This window comes from Bombina bombina, chromosome 7, assembly GCF_027579735.1.
Source record: "Bombina bombina isolate aBomBom1 chromosome 7, aBomBom1.pri, whole genome shotgun sequence".
Classification (NCBI taxonomy): domain Eukaryota; kingdom Metazoa; phylum Chordata; class Amphibia; order Anura; family Bombinatoridae; genus Bombina; species Bombina bombina.
Window position 1 is genome coordinate 371,149,012 of NC_069505.1, and position 25,064 is coordinate 371,174,075.

The 25,064-nt window shown below is 40.6% G+C and overlaps 1 protein-coding gene across 1 annotated transcript in view; it reads left to right on the top strand.

Annotated features, from left to right (window-relative positions):
- The window catches only part of LOC128666463 (uncharacterized), a 263,279-nt gene that overhangs the window by 138,346 nt on the left and 99,869 nt on the right, over nt 1-25,064 (top strand). Inside the window, exons 12-13 of the mRNA XM_053721074.1 lie at nt 10,619-10,904; nt 12,126-12,283. Of these exons, the coding sequence (XP_053577049.1) occupies nt 10,619-10,904; nt 12,126-12,283 (444 nt within the window). The remainder of the gene's footprint in view (nt 1-10,618; nt 10,905-12,125; nt 12,284-25,064) is intronic.

Genomic DNA, 25,064 nt, shown 5'->3' on the forward strand with positions numbered 1-25,064 from the left:
TCTCTACCTCTAAGACAGGACCTTCTGATACAGGGTCCATTCAAACATCAAAATCTAACTTCTCTGAAGCTGACTGCTTGGAAATTGAACGCTTGATTTTATCAAAACGTGGTTTTTCTGAGTCGGTTATTGATACCCTGATTCAGGCTAGGAAGCCTGTTACCAGAAGGATTTACCATAAAATATGGCGGAAATACCTATACTGGTGCGAATCCAAAGGTTACTCCTGGAGTAAGGTTAGGATCGCTAGGATATTGTCTTTTCTACAAGAAGGTTTAGAAAAGGGTTTATCAGCTAGTTCATTAAAGGGACAGATTTCAGCTCTGTCCATCTTGTTTCATAGACGTCTGTCAGAAAATCCAGACGTCCAGTCCTTTTGTCAGGCTTTAGCTAGGATCAAGCCTGTGTTTAAAGCTGTTGCTCCACCATGGAGTTTAAACTTAGTTCTTAACGTTTTACAGGGTGTTCCGTTTGAACCCCTTCATTCCATTGATATAAAAATGTTATCTTGGAAAGTTCTGTTTTTAATGGCTATTTCCTCGGCTCGAAGAGTCTCTGAGTTATCAGCCTTACATTGTGATTCCCCTTATCTGATTTTTCACTCAGACAAGGTAGTTCTGCGTACTAAACCTGGGTTCTTACCTAAGGTAGTCACTAACAGGAACATCAATCAAGAGATTGTTGTCCCATCCTTGTGTCCAAATCCTTCTTCAAAGAAGGAACGTCTTTTACACAATCTGGATGTAGTTCGTGCCCTCAAGTTCTACTTGCAGGCAACTAAAGATTTTCGCCAAACTTCTTCCTTGTTTGTCGTTTACTCTGGACAGAGGAGAGGTCAAAAAGCTTCTGCTACCTCTCTATCTTTTTGGCTTCGTAGCATAATACGTTTAGCCTATGAGACTGCTGGACAGCAGCCTCCTGAAAGAATTACAGCTCACTCCACTAGAGCTGTGGCTTCCACTTGGGCCTTTAAGAATGAGGCCTCTGTTGAACAGATTTGCAAGGCTGCAACTTGGTCTTCGCTTCATACTTTTTCCAAATTTTACAAATTTGACACTTTTGCTTCTTCGGAGGCTATTTTTGGGAGAAAGGTTCTTCAGGCAGTGGTTCCTTCTGTATAATGAGCCTGCCTATCCCTCCCGTCATCCGTGTACTTTTGCTTTGGTATTGGTATCCCAGAAGTAATGATGACCCGTGGACTGATCACACATAACAGAAGAAAACATAATTTATGCTTACCTGATAAATTCTTTTCTTCTGTTGTGTGATCAGTCCACGGCCCGCCCTGTTTTAAGGCAGGTAAATATCTTTTAAATTATACTCCAGTCACCACTTCACCCTTGGTTACTCCTTTCTCGTTGATTCTTGGTCGAATGACTGGGACTGACGTAGAGGGGAGGAGCTATATGCAGCTCTGCTGGGTGAATCCTCTTGCATTTCCTGTTGGGGAGGAGTTATATCCCAGAAGTAATGATGACCCGTGGACTGATCACACAACAGAAGAAAGGAATTTATCAGGTAAGCATAAATTATGTTTTTTAGGTCTTGCACCTAATTAATCAGGTGTCCTCCACCACCTTCGAGTTATTCTGTATTGGTGGGGTCTGGTTTCTTGTTCTTTTCTGGTTGACCTTTTGCCAATGGGGCCGCTGTGGAAGCTGCGTCTCCCCTGTTAGGTTGGTTCCTGTAAGGGATTTCTTGTGTAATGATGGTAGGGTAGGCAGTGGAATGTCAATCAATTTGCAGAATTCTTCAAGATCCTCAGTGGATTTATAAGTGGCAACTTTGTTTCCTTTGTTTACTCTTAAGCAGAAGGGGAATCCCCACCTATAGGGAATCTCCAGCTCTCGCAGGTGTTCGGTGAAGTACCTGGCTTCTTTTCTGTTATTCAGCGTCATAGGACTAAGGTCTGCATAGATTTGTATTGTGTGACCTTCGAAGTTGAGGGGAGATGCTTTCCTCGCTGCTTGCGCGACCAGTTCTTTATCTTGGTATTGATGAAATTTAATGATTATATCCCGTAGGGGGTCAGCATCTCCCGGTTTGGGTCTAAGAGCCCTATGAGCTCTGTCTAGCTGGTATGGGGGTGCAGTGTTATCTTTTGTTAGAAAATGAAAAAGTCTTTGCAGGTATTGTGGGGTGAGATCCTGTGTGACATTCTCAGGTACTCCTCTAATTCTCAGGTTCTGCCGTCTCCCCCTATTGTCTAGGTCCTCCAGGTGGCTCTTTAATTGCTGAATTTCAATGTCTTGTATCGAGAGGCATCTAGAGTGACCATCTAACACATTATTGGTGTCATTTGCTTGCTCTTCTATATATTCAATTCTCTCCCCCATATCTACTAAATCTTTCCTGACTTCTGCCAAGCCATCCTTTACAATCTTTGCAACTTGATGCAATAGGGTATTAAAGTCTGCTTTGGTTGGTAAAGAATCTATATCAGCCCTTGTCAATGGGGCACTTTTCTCTGATGTTGTTGATTTAGGGGATGTATTTGTAGACATTTCTCCTGCCTCTTCTTCTAATTCTGCATCGGAGTGCTGTGAAGTGGTTAGAGCTTTAAAATAGGTGTTCAGTTTGGTGCTTGCAGCTGAAGTGGATTTTGCTGCTTTGTCCCCTTTTGTGAGCCGCTTTGAAGACATCCTGTGATACAAGTGATGCTGTGTAATTTGGCGCGTAATCTGTGCTGTTTATATGTTTGCAGCTTGCGGCCTAGTGGGGGTGATAAGATTTCCAGTGAGTCTATATGGTTATTGCTAACTTGAATCACTTCGATTGTTTGTGCCTTTAATGAGGTTTGTGTCCTATTGGGATTCGAATGCGACTCCAAATTTAGTGATCTGCAGGCAGAGTGCAAAACTATTTGTGTCGCAGCAAGCCACGTGTGCAGATTGGGCCGTAAAAAGTGTTTTTTCCTACTTTCTTTCCGATTAGCAAGAATGTCCCAAGTAAGTGTTTACTTCATGAGCAAAGTCCATAAGTTTCAAGGCCCTTACGCTGTACCCCTGAGCAAAAATGTATGCGCTGCGTGCGCTTTCACTGAGTGCTGCTGCAGTCTAAGATGGCGTGTGGATCTAGTTTCGGGCCCCACCCGGTGTCTTAGTGCAAGTTAAGGTGCAAATGCTAAGGTGGCCTTTAACAAGGTCTTACTTGTATTCCGGAGCGGGACACTGATGATCTGCAGCTTCACCTGTTGCGGGTAATGAGTGGGCCCGTCTCCGGCGTGGTCTGGATGTTACTCCGGTGTCTGTGTGGCTCCGGTTCAGGGTCTTACTCCTTTTTTTTAATGATCTGCAGCAGCAGTGCTGATTATGAAGGGGTATCAGTCTAATAAGGGCTAAAAAGTGCGTTGAATTACATGCTTATCTGGTCCCAATGTAAACTATCACACGGAGCCTCTCCTACATGCGACTTTCCATCTTGGTAGTCGGCTCCGCCCCCCATTTTTGTAAATATTTTATTATATTTTTTCATGTGACAACACTGATGAAATGACACTTTGCTACAATGTAAAGTAGTGAGTGTACAACCTGTATAACAGTGTACATTTAATGTCCTCTCAAAATAACTCAACACACAGCCAATTATGTCTAAACCATCAGCAACAAAAGTGAGTACACCCCTGTGGAAATGTCCAAATTGGGCTAAGTGTCATTTTTTTGAGTGGCCACCATTATTTTCCAGCACTGCCTTAATCCTCTTGGTCATGGAGTTCATCAGAGCTTCACAGGTTGCCACTGGAGTCCTCTTCCACTCCTCCATGATGACATCACAGAGCTGGTGGATGTTAGAGATCTTGTGCATCCCCACCTTCCGTTTGAGGATGCCCCACAGATGCTCAATAGGGTTTAGGTCTGGAGACATGCCTGGCCAGTCCATCACCTTTACCCTCAGCTTCTTTAGCAAGGCAGTGGTCATCTAGGAGGTGTGTTTGGGGCTGTAATCATGTTAGAATACTGTCCGGCGACCCAGTCTCTGAAGGGAGGGGATCATCCTCTGCTTCAGTATGTCACAGTACATGTTGGCATTCATGGTTCCCTCAATGAACTGTAGCTCCCCAGTGCTGGCAGCACTCATGTAGGCCCAGACCATGACACACCCACCATCATGCTTGACTGTAGGCAAGACACACATGTCTTTGTACTCCTCACCTGGTTGCCACCACACATGCTTGACACCATCTGAACCAAATAAGTTTATCTTGGTCTCATCGGACCACAGGACATAGTTTCAGTAATCCATGTCCTTAGTGTGGTTGTCTTCAGCAAACTGTTTGTGGGCTTTCTTGTGCATCATCTTTAGAAAAGGCTTCCTTCTGGGACGACAGCCATGCAGACCAATTTGATGCAATGTGCGGCGTATGGTCTGAGAACTGACAGGCTGACCCCCCAACTCGTTAACCTCTGCAGCAACCTCTGGATATGACGCTAAGCATGTGCACTCAACTTCTTTGGTCGACCATGGCGCGGCCTGTTCTGAGTGGAACCTGTCCTGTGAAACCGCTGTATGGTCTTGCCCACCATGCTGCAGCTCAGTTTCAGGGTCTTGGCAATCTTCTTATAGCCTAGGCAATCTTTATGTAGAGCAACAATTCTTTTTTTTTTTTATCCTCAGAGAGTTCTTTGCCATGATGTGCTATGCTGAACTTCCAGTGACCAGTATGAGAGAGTCTGAGAGTGATAACACCAAATTTAACACACCTGCTTCTCATTCACACCTGCGACTTTGTAACACTAATGAGTCACATGAAACCAGGGAGGGAAAATGGCTAATTGGGCCCAATTTGGACATTTCCACTTATGGGTGTACTCACTTTTGTTGCCAATGGTTTAGACATTACTGTCAGGGTGCCAGGAATCAGACTGAGACGAGAAGTGCAAAAATAATCAAACCTTTATTAATAGCAAAAAATAAAAGTCCACAAGTCAAATAACAAGCCAGGAATCAAAACCAGAGCTGGCAGTCAGATGAGCCAAGTCAGGAGCTAAAGTGAGTAGTCAGACAAGCCGGAATCAGGAACAAGGAGAACAGCAGAGTCAGGAACAAGCCAGGGATCAGGAACCAGGAGGGACGTCAGACAGCCAGGTAATACACAGGAGCTCTCACAAACAGGTGTGAGACAACGCAAGGGCAAAGCATACTGAACAGAGGCCCTTTAAATAATAAGTGATGATATCACAATTCTGAGACTGCATCCTTTCTCACACGGATGATGTACAGCATAAAAGGAAGTGCAGGAAATGAGCAGCATCACACAGTATACACCAGAGTCAGCAAGATAGGTGAGTAAAATGGCTGCCAGCAGCACATGGCAAAAAAGGCATGGAAAAAACCCTGACAGTACCCTCCCCTCATGACCCCTCCCCTGCGGAAGGAAAAATGGCTTATTGGGGAAACGGGCATGGCAGGCACGGAGGAGGGCAGGAGCATGAACATCAGAGGAGGGAATCCATGGACGCTCCTCCGGACTGTAGCCCCTCCAGTGAACCAAATACTGTACGTGGCTCCTAGACATATGAGAGTCAATAATGCTGCTGACCTCATACTTCTCATGGTTGTCAACAAAGATAGGATGGGGACGAGGCAACACAGTGGTAAACCGATTACAAACTAATGGTTTCAAGAGGGAGACATAAAAAACATTGGAGATGCGCATTGCAGGAGGAAGGTCAAGAGCATAGGCCACAGGATTGACCCGTCGAAGTATTCAAAAAGGACCAACATAACAAGGAGCCAGTTTATTGGAAGGCACATGAAGATTCAAGTTGCAGGAGGACAGCCAAACTCTCTCACCAACCTGGTAGGAAAGCGTGGGCAGAAGCCTACGATCAGCCTGAAACTTTTGGGGCTGCATAGAATGATGAAGGCAATCCTGAGTTGCCGGAGATGCTCCTCCAAAGCCAGAATACCCTGAGACATGAATGTATCTGGCAACAAGGATGATTGAAACCCATAATTCGCCATGAACAGGGATAACTTGGAGGAAGCATTAATAGCACTATTACGAGCAAACTCTGCCCAAGGTAACAGTTCAGACCAATTATTGTGCTGATCTGAGACATAGCAACGGAGGAACTGTTCCAGAGCTTGAAAAGACCGTTCCGCAGCCCCATTGGATTGAGGGCGATATGCCGAGGAGAAGGAAAGCTGGATCCCCATTTGAGCACAAAAGGAACGCCAAAATCTGGAGACAAACTGGCTACCCCGGTCTGACACTATCTCCTTGGGTAACCCATGTAAATGGAAGACCTCCCGGGCAAAAATTGAAGCAAGCTCCTGAGCAGTAGGCAACTTCTTCAAGGGAATGCAATGTGACATTTTAGAAAAAATGGTCAACCACCATAAGGATAACAGTATTGCCATTGCAAACAGGGAGCTTGACAATGAAAGACCAGACAGACCAAATAATTTGGTTCTTGCCTGGGTGACCTGCAGCTTTAGGATAGTGGTAGGTGTGCAAAAGTTTAGTTTGAAGATTCTCATGAACAAAACACTTACCACTAGGTTTCTCAGGAGGTGCATTGGTTTGTGCAGCCAGGATCTCCTCCCCCCAAGGGAGAAGTCAAATTAGTTTGTATGGTAGCCAAAATATAGTTAGTAGATATAACTGGAGTAGGTACAGACTCCTCCTTGGACAGAGGGGAAAATTGTCGAGAGAGGGCTTCAGCCCTAACATTCTTACTACCAGGCAGGTAGGAGATCACATAATTAAACCAAGACAAAAATAGCACCCATCTGGCCTGTCGGGGCGACACACGTTTTGCTTCAGATAGATAAGTTAAATTCTTGTGGTCAGTAAAAATGAGCACTGGCACGCTAGTACCCTCGAGAAGATGCCTCCATTCCTTGAGTGCCAAAATTATGGCCAGTAATTCCCTGTCACCAATTTCATAATTGTACTCCCCTGGAGACAATTTCTTAGAGAAGAAACCACACGGATGCAAGGAACCGTCAGGCGTAGGACGTTGAGACAAGAGGGCACCTACTCCAGTCTCAGAGGCATCGACCTCAAGAACGAAAGGCAGGACAGGGTTAGGATGAGCCAGAACTAGAGCAGCAGCAAAGGCAAAAGTCTTAAAGTCTTAAGACTATCAAAGGCCTTAATGGCAGTAGGTGACCAATGGACTGGATAATTCTCTTTACGTGTCATGTCTGTGATAGGTTTGACCAAGGAAGAAAAGTTTTTAATAAACTTTCTATAGTAATTGGTGAACCCCAAAAAACATGGAATAGACCGAAGACCAACTGGGCGAGGCCACTGCAGAACTGCAGATAACTTGTCAGGATCCATGGAGAACCCTGCACCGGAAATAACATAACCTAGGAAGGTTACTTGAGTCTGATGGAACTCACATTTCTCGAGTTTACAAAACAGGCTGTTCTCATGTAGTCTCTGAAGAACCCGTCTAACATCAGAACAATGAGCCTCAAGTGTGGGTGAGTGTAGGAGGATGTCGTTCAAGTATACCACAACACACTGTTACAACATATCTCATAGGACATCATTAATACATTTCTGGAAAACAGCAGGAGCATTACATAGGCCAAAGGGCATTACAAGATACTCATAATTCCCGCTCCTGGTGTTAAATGCTGTTTTCCATTCGTGGCCCTCCTTGATCCTAACGAGATTGTACGCTCCTCTCAAATCAAGTTTAGTAAAGACCGTAGCTCCCTTGAGGTGGTCAAAGAGTTCTGTAATGAGCGGAATAGGGTAAGCATTCTTAATGGTAAGATGATTAAGACCCCTATAATCGATGCATGGTCTTAACTCGCCACCCTTTTTCTTCACAAAGAAGAAGCCAGCCCCTGCAGGAGAGCAGGATTTGCAGATGATCCCCCGTGACAGAGCATCAGCAACATACTCCTCCATAGCACAATTCTCCGCAACAGACAGAGGGTAAACTCGGCTCCGAGGAGGAATGGCTCTGGGTTGCAGGTCTATGGCACAATCGTAAGACCGGTGAGGAGGCAACGTAACGGCACGCACCTTGTCAAAAACATCTAGGAACTCTCGGTACTCCTCTGGCAATTGAGATACCGAAGAAGTGCATAAGACTTTAACTGGTTTCCGAAGACAAGTGGAAATACATTGCCGAGACAACTACAAAATTTTGGACCTGCGCCAGTCGAGACTGGGATTGTGCTTTTGGAGCCAGGGTTAACCCAGAATAACCGGAAAATGCAGAGAGTTTATCACCTGGTACTGGAGGGTTTCAAAATGTATAGCCCCAACACAGCCATGCATAACGGAGCAGTTTCATGAGTAATGAGTGCGGGCTGAAGGGGCCTGCCATCAATGGCCTCAATAGCAAGCAGAACGGACTGAGGCAAAACAGGAATGGAGTGCTTTGATACAAAGGCACTGTCAATGAAATAGCCTGCAGCACCGGAGTCAACAAAAGCCTGGGTGACTATGGAGGAGTCCACCCAGGAAAGGACAACTGTGACCAAAGGTTTCTCCTTTAGTGGTTCCGGGGACGAGGATAAACCACCCAAGGTCTGCCCCCGATAGGACCTTAGGTGTGAGCTTTTCCCAGCCGTGTAGGACAAGACTTTAAAAGGTGGCCCTGTAACCCACAATAGAGGCAGAGCCCCTCCCTTCTCCTAAAGGCCCTCTCTGCCACGGATAGACGCGTGAATCCCAACTGTATTAGCTCAGCAGTACTTGGTGGCTCGGAACCAGGAGGCATGGGAGGAGAGGGAGGCATGGGTGGGAATGAACACGTAGGAGACAACGGAACAGGAGGCTTCCGCAAGCACTCCTTGAAAGAGGGCCTCTCAATTAGTCTGATGTCATTTAGGATCAAAAAAGACACCAATGCCTTGGTAAATCTCTGGCAGCAACTTCGTCTTTAATTGCATCACAGAGCCCATGAAAGAAGGCGGTAACAAGGGCTTCATTGTTCCAACCTACCTCTGCAGTAAGCGTACGGAACTCAATGCAATACTGAGCAACAGATCTTGTACCTTGCTGAATGGACATGAGTCATTTAGCAGCAGAGGAGGAGAGAGCCGGAACACCAAATACCCTTCAAATGGAGGCCACAAATTCAGGGTAATTTGAAATCACGGGTTTATTAGTCTCCCACAAGGGATTAGCTCAGGCAAGAGCTGTGTCAGGGAGTAACAAGATGAGAAATCCCACCTTAGTTCTGTCAGAGGGAAACGCCTGAGGTAACATCTCAAAGTAAATGCCCACCTGGTTCAAAAACCCTCTGCACTGATCGCCTCCATAACGCTGAGGTAGAGGTGCAGAACTGGACATACTCCTGGTAGGACTAGGTGCAGCAGCGGAAACAGGAGCAGCCATAACTTGCGGAACACTTTGGTCCAAATGTGCAGTGCGAGTCAGCAGGGTTTGCAGGCTAGTGCAAATTGATCCAAGTGGTGATCCTGTTCAGCCCCATCAGGATTCATGGCCCTTGCGTAATGTCAGGGTGCCAGGAATCAGACTGAGACAAGAAGTGCAAAAATAATCACACCTTTATTAATAGCAAAAAATAATAAAAAGTCCACTAGTCAAATAACAAGCCAGGAATCAAAACCAGAGCTGGTAGTCAGATGAGCCGAGTCAGGAGCCAAAGCCAGTAGTCAGACAAGCCGGAATCAGGAACAAGGGGAACAGCAGGGTCAGGAACAAGCCAGGGATCAGGAACCAGGAGGGACGTCAGATAGCTAGGTAATACTCAGGAGCTCTCACAAACAGGTGTGAGACAACGCAAGGGCAAATCATATTGAACAGAGACCCTTTAAATAATAAGTGATGACATCACAATTCTGAGATTGCATCCTGTCTCACACGGATGATGTACACCAGTCTGGCCATAAAAGGAAGTGCAGGAAATGAGCAGCATCACACAGTATGTACCAGAGTCAGCAAGATAGGTGAGTAAAATGGCTGCCAGCAGCACATGGCAAACAAAACAGGGAATATATATTATACACATTTGGGATCCAAGCACTCACTGTTTGTTGAGTTGCCTGGGTGCACTCTATGGTAGATAGGTAGAAACTTTTCATGTAAAGAAGAGGCACACACAGGTCTTAATAAGCATACATTTTATTGATTCATAAATTCAGTCAACGTTTCGGTCCTCACAGGGACCTTTGTCAAGACTGTTCTCCATGTTAGACTAAACGTATACAGATACATATATATATATATATATATATATATATATATATATATATATACACACACAGGGGGTAATAGTTAGTGTTAATTTGTATTTGGACACATAGGATAGTGGTGGTTAGAATTAATGGATTATTACCCTGTGTAATATACATTGCAGTGGGCTGAGACTCCCTGTCAGCTGGTCACTATGAAGTTCTATTATTCAGTGAGTCACATATATTGTAAGTAATATAAGGTAGCTAATATGGCGTTACCTGCAGCATGACCATAGCTACTTGGCTAGGGTGTAACCCTGAGAATTAAAATATTTTAAAGTTCTTGTACTACAATAGCTTTAATGTCCATTTAAGAATGACTATCCATAATGTTTATTAATAAACCAGGTCACATTACATTTTTTATTCAATCTCTAAGCCATTTATAAAAAAGAAAAGCAAAAATCTACTTAAAGAGTAATTTAAAACATTTTATTCTCAGGTGACAATCTCGCATTCAGAGGAATCTCTTCTCAGTCCAGCACTTACGATAAATTTGGAGATTCTGAAAATGCCATAGATGGCTCCAAAAATACAAAATACATGTCAGGACACTGTTCTCATACTGACCTGGACATAGAACCTTGGTGGAGAGTGGATCTCACTGCTACCTTCAATGTTACTCTTGTAAAAATAACCAACAGGGGTGACTGCTGCAATGAGCGAATTAAAGGAGCAGAGATAAGAATAGGAAATTCCCCAGAAAGAGGTGGAACCAAGAATCCCAGGTATGTAACTATTTCTAATAGATAGATAGATAGATAGATAGATAGATAGATAGATAGATATAGACAGATAGATGGAATATAGATAGATGAAAGATAGATAGATGAAAGATAGATAGATGAAAGATAGATAGAAGATAGATAGATAGATAGATAGATAGATAGATGAAAGATAGATAAATAGATAGATAAATAGATAGATAGATAGATGATAAATAGATGATAGATAGATAGATAGATAGATAGATGATAAATAGATAGATAGATAGATGATAGATACAGAAATACAGACAGAGATAGATGATTAGATAGATTAGATAGATTCGATCAATTAGATAAATTAGATAGATTAGATAGATAGATGATGATGATAGATAAATAGAAAGATAGATAGATGATAGATAGATAGATTATAGATGATAGATAGATAGATAGATAGATAGATTAAAGATAGATAGATGAAAGATAGATAGATAGATAGATAGATAGATAGATAGATAGATAGATAGATAGATAGATGAAAGATAGATGAACAATAGATAGATAGATGACAGATAGATAGATACATCAAAGATAGATAGAAGATAGATAGATAGATAGATAGATAGATAGATAGATGATAGATAGATAGATAATAGACAGAAATACAGACCGAGATAGATGATTAGATAGATTAGATAGATAGATTAGATCAATTAGATAAATTAGATAGATAGATGATGATAGATAAATAGAAAGATAGATAGATGATAGATAGATAGATAGATAGATAGATAGATAGATAGATAGATAGATAGATAGAGGAGCTAGATAGATGGATGGATAGATAGATATTTTATTTGAAAGAATCAATCTAAACTTGTTAGCAAGGAGTATATTTTTGGTTCTAAAAATTAGAAATCTCACAATTCTAATTACATGAAAAGTGGTTAATATAAATATTAAAACTACAGTGCAATGTTATTTAACCATGCATAAATGCACATTTTATACTATATTCTCAAGGTGTTTGCATCTCTTATAATGGAAAGTTATCAAATTATAAAATATTTTTGTTTTATTTCTCAATCTTGAGTACAATGCTTTAAATATAATATAACAAATGATTATTTGTTTTATTGAACTTTTATTCATAGTTGTCTATATATAATGTATTATTATTGTTATATAAATAAAATATACTTATATATATATATTTTTTTTTTTTTCCCTTTTTTTATGTAGGTGTGCCAGAATTGAATCAATGGATCTTGGGAAGGAGGAAACGTTTAGGTGTGGTATGGTAGGACGGTATGTGACAGTTACCATACCAGACAGAGCTGCGTATCTGACACTGTGTGAAGTCAAAGTGTTTGGGGAAGAGTATTCAGGAAACGACACAAGTAAGTGAACAAGATTAAGGACAGTACATGACCTGCTGTGCTCAAAGGGACATAAAACCCAAAAAAATTCTTTCATGATTCAGACAGAGCACACAATTTAACGCTACTTTCCAGTTTTCTTATATTATCAAATTAGCTTCATTCTCTTGGTATCCTTTGTTGTAGAAGCAGCATGGCACTAGCTAGTTGAATACATAAGGTGAAAAGAGGCATATATGTGCAGCCAAGAATCAATAGTTAGCTCCTAGTAGTGCATTGCTGTTCCCGAGTCTACCTTGGTATGGTTTTAAATAAAGGACTCCAAGAGAACAAAGCAAATGAGATAATAAAGGTACATTAGAAAGCTTAAACTAAAAAAATAAAGAAGTAGATACCTATATTTATAAAGAGATATCAAAAAGAATGACACAGGCAGCAGTTGCAGTGAAAAAATTATCAGTTTAATTTATTTAAACCTCATAAAACCCCAGTGAGACCAAACTTCTATTACTATAAAACATGTTATAAACAGTATGGGGAATAGAGTACTGTATTAATAATGCTATATAGCCCAAAAGGTACGGTTCAATGTCTTACAAACAGGTTAAATCAAAGTTCAGGCAAAATGAGAGCACTTAAAGTGCCAAAGCACGCTCTCTCTCACACTGATTGTCTGTAACTGACAATGAGAATGCAATCTCTTAGTGTGTACAACACCCTCTCCTTTCCACATCCCCATCTTATATAACTTAGGCAGTATGATCAATGAAACTGTCACAAGTTATCCACTTTTAAATTGTGTGCATACTGTAGCTTTAAAATCACCATTTAGGAAAAAAGGCATTCCTTGTTAGCAATACTGACTTTAATAGTATACAGATACTTATCGCTGCTACAGTGTAGAAAGTGCTTGATGCATATGTTCTGCTGCTTAGATGGTTCTCACAGGTCCCCTTGCAAGTAGGGGATTTCCCCCAGGACCTGCTCCCACAATTTCCAGCCAGCAAAGGCCTCAGAATTAACAAGCTCAGAGCATTGTTTTAAAAGTGATTAGCTACACATGACATGGTTTGCCCCTCCTCCTCCTGGGATTGGCTACAGGGGGTTCACCAGATCATAAATTAGAAAACTGTTTAACATTGAACACTATCTGAATCATGAAAGTCTTGAACTTAAATTTAGAAAAAACAAGGGACTGAACTACCGGTGGTGCAGCAGTCGCGACCATGACCGCCCCCCCGGGAAGTCTCCCATCAGGGGGGCCCCAGCTTCAGCACAATCTTTCTTTTTTTTTCCAAATTTTTTTTTTCTTGATTTTCTTCCATAATTTCCATAAATGGCAGATCTGTGTTATTGGAGGGCATGTCTGAGTTACACGTGTCTATATATGACAGAAGTATGGGTCAGTATGGCAGATCTGTGTTATAGGAGTGCATGTCTGAGTTACATGTGTCTATATATGACAGAAGTATGGGTCAGTATGGCAGATCTGTGTTATAGGAGTACATGTCTGAGTTACATGTGTCTATATATGACAGAAGTATGCGTCAGTATGGCAGATCTGTGTTATAGGAGTGCATGTCTGAGTTACATGTGTCTATATATGACAGAAGTATGGGTCAGTATGGCAGATCTGTGTTATAGGAGTGCATGTCTGAGTTACATGTGTCTATATATGACAGAACTATGGGTCAGTATGGCAGATCTGTGTTATAGGAGTGCATGTCTGAGTTACATGTGTCTATATATGACAGAAATATAGGTCAGTATGGCAGATCTGTGTTATAGGAGTGCATGTCTGAGTTACATGTGTCTATATATGACAGAAATATAGGTCAGTATGGCAGATCTGTGTTATAGGAGTGCATGTATGAGTTACATGTGTCTATATATGACAGAAGTATGGGTCAGTATGGCAGATCTGTGTTATAGGAGTGCATGTCTGAGTTACATGTGTCTATATATGACAGAAGTATGGGTCAGTATGGCAGATCTGTGTTATAGGAGTGCATGTCTGAGTTGCATGTGTCTATGTATGACAGAAATATAGGTTAGTATGGCAGATCTGTGTTATAGGAGTGCATGTCTGAGTTACATGTGTCTATATATGACAGACGTATGGGTCAGTATGGCAGATCTGTGTTATAGGAGTGCATGTCTGAGTTACATGTGTCTATATATGACAGAAGTATGGGTCAGTATGGCAGATCTGTGTTATAGGAGTACATGTCTGAGTTACATGTGTCTATATATGACAGAAGTATGGGTCAGTATGGCAGATCTGTGTTATAGGAGTACATGTCTGAGTTACATGTGTCTATATATGACAGAAGTATGGGTCAGTATGGCAGATCTGTGTTATAGGAGTGCATGTCTGAGTTACATGTGTCTATATATGACAGAAGTATGGGTCAGTATGGCAGATCTGTGTTATAGGAGTACATGTCTGAGTTACATGTGTCTATATATGACAGAAGTATGGGTCAGTATGGCAGATCTGTGTTATAGGAGTGCATGTCTGAGTTGCATGTGTCTATATATGACAGAAATATAGGTTAGTATGGCAGATCTGTGTTATAGGAGTGCATGTCTGAGTTACATGTGTCTATATATGACAGACGTATGGGTCAGTATGGCAGATCTGTGTTATAGGAGTGCATGTCTGAGTTACATGAGTCTATATATGACAGAAGTATGGGTCAGTATGGCAGATCTGTGTTATAGGAGTGCATGTCTGAGTTACATGTGTCTATATATGACAGAAGTATGGGTCAGTATGGCAGATCTGTGTTATAGGAGTACATGTCTGAGTTACATGTGTCTATATGTGACAGAAATATAGGTCAGTATGGCAGATCTGTGTTATAGGAGTGCATGTCTGAGTTACATGTGTCTATATATGACAGACGTATGGGTCAGTATGGCAGATCTGTGTTATAAGAGTGCATGTCTGAGTTACATGTGTCTATATATGACAGAAGTATGGGTCAGTATGGCAGATCTGTGTTATAGGAGTGCATGTCTGAGTTACATGTGTCTATATATGACAGAAGTATGGGTCAGTATGGCAGATCTGTGTTATAGGAGTACATGTCTGAGTTACATGTGTCTATATGTGACAGAAATATAGGTCAGTATGGCAGATCTGTGTTATAGGAGTGCATGTTTGAGTTACACGTGTCTATATATGACAGAAGTATGGGTCAGTATGGCAGATCTGTGTTATAGGAGTGCATGTCTGAGTTACATGTGTCTATATATGACAGAAGTATGGGTCAGTATGGCAGATCTGTGTTATAGGAGTGCATATCTGAGTTACATGTGTCTATATATGACAGAAGTATGAATGAATATGGCAGTTCTGTGTTATAGGAGTGCATGTCTGAGTTACATGTGTCTATATATGACAGACGTATGGGTCAGTATGGTAGATCTGTGTTATAGGAGTGCATGTCTGAGTTACATGTGTCTATATATGACAGAAGTATGGGTCAGTATGGCAGATCTGTGTTATAGGAGTGCATGTCTGAGTTACATGTGTCTATATATGACAGAAATATAGGTTAGTATGACAGATCTGTGTTATAGGAGTGCATGTCTGAGTTACATGTGTCTATTTATGACAGAAGTATGGGTCAGTATGGCAGATCTGTGTTATAGGAGTACATGTCTGAGTTACATGTGTCTATATGTGACAGAAATATCGGTCAGTATGGCAGATCTGTGTTATAGGAGTGCATGTCTGAGTTACATGTGTCTATATATGACAGAAGTATGAATGAATATGGCAGTTCTGTGTTATAGGAGTGCATGTCTGAGTTACATGTGTCTATATATGACAGACGTATGGGTCAGTATGGTAGATCTGTGTTATAGGAGTGCATGTCTGAGTTACATGTGTCTATATATGACAGAAGTATGGGTCAGTATGGCAGATCTGTGTTATAGGAGTGCATGTCTGAGTTACATGTGTCTATAGTTACATGTGTCTATATATGACAGAAGTATGGGTCAGTATGGCAGATCTGTGTTATAGGAGTGCATGTCTGAGTTACATGTGTCTATATATGACAGAAGTATAGGTCAGTATGGCAGATCTGTGTTATAGGAGTGCATGTCTGAGTTACATGTGTCTATATATGACAGAAGTATGGGTCAGTATGGCAGATCTGTGTTATAGGAGTGCATGTCTGAGTTACATGTGTCTATATATGACAGAAGTATAGGTCAGTATGGCAGATCTGTGTTATAGGAGTGCATGTCTGAGTTACATGTGTCTATATATGACAGAAGTATGGGTCAGTATGGCAGATCTGTGTTATAGGAGTACATGTCTGAGTTACATGTGTCTATATATGACAGAAGTATGCGTCAGTATGGCAGATCTGTGTTATAGGAGTGCATGTCTGAGTTACATGTGTCTATATATGACAGAAGTATGGGTCAGTATGGCAGATCTGTGTTATAGGAGTGCATGTCTGAGTTACATGTGTCTATATATGACAGAACTATGGGTCAGTATGGCAGATCTGTGTTATAGGAGTGCATGTCTGAGTTACATGTGTCTCCCATCACGGGGGCCCCAGCTTCAGCACAATCTTTCTTTTTTTTTCCAATTTTTTTTTTTCTTGATTTTCTTCCATAATTTCCATAAATGGCAGATCTGTGTTATTGGAGGGCATGTCTGAGTTACACGTGTCTATATATGACAGAAGTATGGGTCAGTATGGCAGATCTGTGTTATAGGAGTGCATGTCTGAGTTACATGTGTCTATATATGACAGAAGTATGGGTCAGTATGGCAGATCTGTGTTATAGGAGTACATGTCTGAGTTACATGTGTCTATATATGACAGAAGTATGCGTCAGTATGGCAGATCTGTGTTATAGGAGTGCATGTCTGAGTTACATGTGTCTATATATGACAGAAGTATGGGTCAGTATGGCAGATCTGTGTTATAGGAGTGCATGTCTGAGTTACATGTGTCTATATATGACAGAACTATGGGTCAGTATGGCAGATCTGTGTTATAGGAGTGCATGTCTGAGTTACATGTGTCTATATATGACAGAAATATAGGTCAGTATGGCAGATCTGTGTTATAGGAGTGCATGTCTGAGTTACATGTGTCTATATATGACAGAAATATAGGTCAGTATGGCAGATCTGTGTTATAGGAGTGCATGTATGAGTTACATGTGTCTATATATGACAGAAGTATGGGTCAGTATGGCAGATCTGTGTTATAGGAGTGCATGTCTGAGTTACATGTGTCTATATATGACAGAAGTATGGGTCAGTATGGCAGATCTGTGTTATAGGAGTGCATGTCTGAGTTGCATGTGTCTATGTATGACAGAAATATAGGTTAGTATGGCAGATCTGTGTTATAGGAGTGCATGTCTGAGTTACATGTGTCTATATATGACAGACGTATGGGTCAGTATGGCAGATCTGTGTTATAGGAGTGCATGTCTGAGTTACATGTGTCTATATATGACAGAAGTATGGGTCAGTATGGCAGATCTGTGTTATAGGAGTACATGTCTGAGTTACATGTGTCTATATATGACAGAAGTATGGGTCAGTATGGCAGATCTGTGTTATAGGAGTACATGTCTGAGTTACATGTGTCTATATATGACAGAAGTATGGGTCAGTATGGCAGATCTGTGTTATAGGAGTGCATGTCTGAGTTACATGTGTCTATATATGACAGAAGTATGGGTCAGTATGGCAGATCTGTGTTATAGGAGTGCATGTCTGAGTTACATGTGTCTATATATGACAGAAGTATGGGTCAGTATGGCAGATCTGTGTTATAGGAGTGCATGTCTGAGTTGCATGTGTCTATATATGACAGAAATATAGGTTAGTATGGCAGATCTGTGTTATAGGAGTGCATGTCTGAGTTACATGTGTCTATATATGACAGACGTATGGGTCAGTATGGCAGATCTGTGTTATACTAGTGCATGTCTGAGTTACATGAGTCTATATATGACAGAAGTATGGGTCAGTATGGCAGATCTGTGTTATAGGAGTGCATGTCTGAGTTACATGTGTATATATATGACAGAAGTATGGGTCAGTATGGCAGATCTGTGTTATAGGAGTACATGTCTGAGTTACATGTGTCTATATGTGACAGAAATATAGGTCAGTATGGCAGATCTGTGTTATAGGAGTGCATGTCTGAGTTACATGTGTCTATATATGACAGACGTATGGGTCAGTATGGCAGATCTGTGTTATAAGAGTGCATGTCTGAGTTACATGTGTCTATATATGACAGAAGTATGGGTCAGTATGGCAGATCTGTGTTATAGGAGTGCATGTCTGAGTTACATGTGTCTATATATGACAGAAGTATGGGTCAGTATGGCAGATCTGTGTTATAGGAGTACATGTCTGAGTTACATGTGTCTATATGTGACAGAAATATAGGTCAGTATGGCAGATCTGTGTTATAGGAGTGCATGTTTGAGTTACACGTGTCTATATATGACAGAAGTATGGGTCAGTATGGCAGATCTGTGTTATAGGAGTGCATGTCTGAGTTACATGTGTCTATATATGACAGAAGTATGGGTCAGTATGGCAGATCTGTGTTATAGGAGTGCATGTCTGAGTTACATGTGTCTATATATGACAGAAATATAGGTTAGTATGGCAGATCTGTGTTATAGGAGTGCATATCTGAGTTACATGTGTCTATATATGACAGAAGTATGAATGAATATGGCAGTTCTGTGTTATAGGAGTGCATGTCTGAGTTACATGTGTCTATATATGACAGACGTATGGGTCAGTATGGTAGATCTGTGTTATAGGAGTGCATGTCTGAGTTACATGTGTCTATATATGACAGAAGTATGGGTCAGTATGGCAGATCTGTGTTATAGGAGTGCATGTCTGAGTTACATGTGTCTATATATGACAGAAATATAGGTTAGTATGACAGATCTGTGTTATAGGAGTGCATGTCTGAGTTACATGTGTCTATTTATGACAGAAGTATGGGTCAGTATGGCAGATCTGTGTTATAGGAGTACATGTCTGAGTTACATGTGTCTATATGTGACAGAAATATCGGTCAGTATGGCAGATCTGTGTTATAGGAGTGCATGTCTGAGTTACATGTGTCTATATATGACAGAAGTATGAATGAATATGGCAGTTCTGTGTTATAGGAGTGCATGTCTGAGTTACATGTGTCTATATATGACAGACGTATGGGTCAGTATGGTAGATCTGTGTTATAGGAGTGCATGTCTGAGTTACATGTGTCTATATATGACAGAAGTATGGGTCAGTATGGCAGATCTGTGTTATAGGAGTGCATGTCTGAGTTACATGTGTCTATAGTTACATGTGTCTATATATGACAGAAGTATGGGTCAGTATGGCAGATCTGTGTTATAGGAGTGCATGTCTGAGTTACATGTGTCTATATATGACAGAAGTATAGGTCAGTATGGCAGATCTGTGTTATAGGATCTGTGTTATAGGAGTTATAACACAGATCAGATCAGTGTTATATGTGTGCACTGAGAGAGGTGACAAAGGAACACAGGACACAAACTGCTTGACACAAAAAAAGTGCATGTGATAAGTGAGGTCCTGTTACATGTGTCTATATATGACAGAAGTATGAATGAATATGGCAGTTCTGTGTTATAGGAGTGCATGTCTGAGTTACATGTGTCTATATATGACAGAACTATGGGTCAGTATGGCAGTTCTGTGTTATAGGAGTGCATGTCTGAGTTACATGTGTCTATATATGACAGAACTATGGGTCAGTATGGCAGTTCTGTGTTATAGGAGTGCATGTTTGAGTTACACGTGTCTATATATGACAGAAGTATGGGTCAGTATGGCAGTTCTGTGTTATAGGAGTGCATGTCTGAGTTACATGTGTCTATATATGACAGAAGTATGGGTCAGTATGGCAGATCTGTGTTATAGGAGTGCATATTTGAGTTACATGTGTCTATATATGACAGAAGTATGGGTCAGTATGGCAGATCTGTGTTATAGGAGTGCATGTCTGAGTTACATGTGTCTATATATGACAGAAGTATGGGTCAGTATGGCAGATCTGTGTTATAGTAGTGCATGTCTGAGTTACATGTATCTATATATGACAGACGTATGGGTCAGTATGGCAGATCTGTGTCATAGGAGTGCATGTCTGAGTTACATGTGTCTATATATGACAGACGTATGGGTCAGTATGGCAGATCTGTGTTATAGGAGTGCATGTCTGAGTTACATGTGTCTATATATGACAGAAGTATGAATGAATATGGCAGTTCTGTGTTATAGGAGTGCATGTCTGAGTTACATGTGTCTATATATGACAGAACTATGGGTCAGTATGGCAGTTCTGTGTTATAGGAGTGCATGTCTGAGTTACATGTGTCTATATATGACAGAACTATGGGTCAGTATGGCAGTTCTGTGTTATAGGAGTGCATGTTTGAGTTACATGTGTCTATATATGACAGAAGTATGGGTCAGTATGGCAGTTCTGTGTTATAGGAGTGCATGTCTGAGTTACATGTGTCTATATATGACAGAAGTATGGGTCAGTATGGCAGATCTGTGTTATAAGAGTGCATATTTGAGTTACATGTGTCTATATATGACAGAAGTATGGGTCAGTATGGCAGATCTGTGTTATAGGAGTGCATGTCTGAGTTACATGTATCTATATATGACAGAAGTATGGGTCAGTATGGCAGATCTGTGTTATTGCAGTGCATGTCTGAGTTACATGTGTCTATATATGACAGAAGTATGGGTCAGTATGGCAGATCTGTGTTATAGGAGTGCATGTCTGAGTTACATGTATCTATATATGACAGACGTATGGGTCAGTATGGCAGATCTGTGTTATAGGAGTGCATGTCTGAGTTACATGTGTCTATATATGACAGAAGTATGGGTCGGTATGGCAGATCTGTGTTATAGGAGTGCATGTCTGAGTTACATGTGTCTATATATGACAGAAGTATGGGTCAGTATGGCAGATCTGTGTTATGTGAGTGCTTCAGACATTTTTGTGTAACAGACAGCATGCCTGGCAGCCCTGTAACTTATTATAAGCTCATAATGTTTGTGCAACAGTACAAACAGTTCAGACTGTGCACTGGGAGCAGAGATCAACCAAATGAGCAGATAAAATGAACAAATAATATTGATGGAATTTACAGTGAGGGCAAACACCACATGCACTTTTTTTACAAAAAAAAAAAAATGTTTTTAATAAGTTATGAAAATAACAGTTTTTTCTTACAAATGTTATATGTGTGCACTGAGAGAGGTGACAAAGGAACACAGGACACAAACTGCTTGACACAAAAAAAGTGCATGTGATAAGTGAGGTCCTGTTAGGCAGCAGTATGTCTGTGTATGACAGCAAGGGCAATGTGTGTGCTTGTCAGACAGCAATATGTGATTAAAATACATTTTAGGCAGGAGATGTGGCCTTCAGTCTAACACAGTGGCAGTGTGCAGAGATTAGCAGTGTGTAAATACACTGGGCAGCGTGTGTGTGTGTCTGTGTGTGAATCTGTCTCTCTGGATACTTGTATATGTGTGACACAAAGGTATATAGTTGGGGGGGGGTGCAGACCAGTGCCTCTCTGTAAAGGGAAGTAACCTGAGTCCACCTTGTTTCCATTCATTGATGATTTTGTGGTTTTCAGATCCTAGCCTGCTCCCTCCCTCCCTCCCTCCCTCCCAGGAACTACACATAGGGGGATAAAAGGCCACTTACATTTAACCCCTTCTCAGGCATACTCAGCTTCTGCAATGACATCTCCCTGACAACACATTTTCATGTACTACTGCCACTACAAGGACCACAATGCATGTGTGTGTGTCTGTGTGTGAATCTGTCTCTCTGGATACTTGTATATGTGTGACACAAAGGTATATAGTTGGGGGGGGGGTGCAGACCAGTGCCTCCCTGTAAAGGGAAGTAACCTGAGTCCACCTTGTTTCCATTCATTGATGATTTTGTGGTTTTCAGATCCTAGCCTGCTCCCTCCCTCCCTCCCAGGAACTATACATAGGGGGATAAAAGGCCACTTACATTTAACCCCTTCTCAGGCATACTCAGCTTCTGCAATGACATCTCCCTGACAACACATTTTCATGTACTACTGCCACTACAAGGACCACAATGCATTGGAGTTAAAAGACTAAAAATACATCACTACTGGGACAAATAAATACATACTGACTATTTCTTGAATGACACCATAGCACCATATCCTCATCTTAAAAATAAACACCCCAGCTTTATAGGCATTACTATTCAGAAGTTCAATTAACTTTAAAGTTAATAAAATATGTCAATGTTTATATAAACTACCAAAACAGTTACCTTTAAAGCAACACATTTTTTGTTTTTTTAAATAATATTTAAATACCAGTACAGTACTGTAATTATATTTGATAAAAATATATATGCAAAATGAATTAAAGTACAAGCAATCAATAAAGCGTATTTAATAGCTGATACTTTAAAGCAGTAGAATTGAAATAAAACCAATAAAACAACTTCTAATAAGTATATACTAGTAATTAGTATATATATATATATATATATATATATATATATATATATATATGGTTTAAAAAAAGGGAGAAATGACTAGGAGTGTAATCCTAGTTATAGAAAGACAGGGATTTCAGCACTCTTTTTGAAAAAATAAAGCTCATAAGACCAAAATACGTTTTTAAACAGTGAATTTTTTAATCCAATTGTGAACAGGGAAATCCTCCAACTGTATGCACACCACTCCCCAGATGAGAAAGATACAAAACACTGTATAACATTCGTTATAGGGAGTTAAAAAGAAAGAAAACAAAAATTACTTATATACATACTAGAGTTTGTATTCAAAACCTGACCGGTCAGGGGTGCACAGCTTGTACAAAGAGAAAGCAGCCAAAGCTTAGTAAGTTTGATATGTGATACCTTTAAATAACCTCTACACCCTGCTGCACACAGAACCCCTTGTGAAGAGGTATATCCTGGGCAGGTATAAAAAAGTGGGATCTAAGAGGTCAAATAGGGGTATCATTAACAGAAGCAAGTCACAACTTATTATCACAGTTACAATATGGTATACAATGAATAGCGTATTTTTATATATAATCAAGATTATAAAGCCTTATTTTTAGACTCACTACACCCAACTGCTCACAGTACTCCAAACAAGGAGAGTATAATACCGGGCAGTACATAAAATGGTAATTGTTACCAGGATCTAAGTGGTCTCTAAGTTAGGCTTTCTTGAATTAAACAATATGCATGTAGAACGACATTTATAGGCAATAATAACAGACAGTATGTGCCATTTTAGTGCTTTTTTGTTAGCTCTTCATGCAAAGCTTGCAGTAGGAAAAAGTAAGCAAAGGTAGAGGGTTATAGCATAAAGCACAGTGGGTGATATTTCCTCAGTATTGCTGGGATCCTGAAATGCTGACAAGTGAGGCTGCATGCAAAGATACAGCACATTCAGCTATATATGTGTGTATACAGCACACACAATTTTTATTAATTATTATTCTGAGTTAAATGTCGAGAAAAAAAAGTGTTAAATTCTTCCTTTCTCTCTTTCTTGAAATATCATTTAATTGTATATATTAATAAAAACCCACACTTGGTCCTCTCCTTCCAACTACTGCCTCATATAACTTTCACATTCACCTTAAAGTTGCTTGAGAGACTAGTGTATAAGCACATGATTCCTTTTCTTTCAAATGACTTAAACTTCTATTTGATTCCATCCTCGTTCTACTATATAAACTGTACTTACTATCCCATTATACCTTTACGATGTATTTAATACTGTTGCTAACTCTCTTCTTCAAGATACTTTTTAAACCACTGACCTTCATGACACTGTCTTCTCTTGTTGCTTCTCCTCCTTCTCTGGTACTATATTTCCTTTTTACCTTTCATCAGTCAGTGTCCTTTGCAACTCAATCTATCTATCTATCTATCTATCTATCTATCTATCTATCTATCTATCTATCTATCTATTGGGTACTTGTAAAGCGCAAACTAATCACCCGTGAGGGTCTCAAGGCACTATGGGGGGGAGAGGGGGGCAAAGGGAAGACGATTGAGTCGAAGAGCCAGGTCTTGAGGTCCTTCCTGAAGTTTGTAAGGGAGGTGGATTGTCTGAGGTGCAGCGGGAGGGAGTTCCATGACTTTGCTGCCATATAGGAGAAGGATTTTCCTCCAGCTGTTTTTTCTTGATGCGGGGGATGACTGCGAGTGCTTGGTCGGCAGAGCGAAGTTATCTGGAGGGGGTGTAGAAATTGACACGGTGGTTGATGTATTCAGGACCGATGTTGTGGAGGGCCTTGAATGCATGGGTTAAGAGCTTGAAGGTGATTCTCTTGTTGACGGGGAGCCAGTGTTTTCAGTTTTTTTAAATCTTTGAGAAACATTACCATAAATCATCCATTTAGTGGTGCTGCAAAAATTGTCAGTGCTTCTCTTATGTATTCAATATAAGCCTCATTCTTCTAAAATCCAAGAAGAGGAAAATGATCTAGAAAACTGAGCAATAAGGCATTTTGGAAAAAACTATCACGCCTCCAAGAAAACCTTGGTAATTATGAGATTTAGCCAAAACTCGGAAACGGATGTAGCCCTTTGACCTTTATGTGGACTAAGGGACAAAGAAATTAAAAGATTTTCTAAAAACCTTTGAGATTTAAAAGTAGAATTCTAATGCTCTTACAGTATCTAAATAAATTAATTAAGAG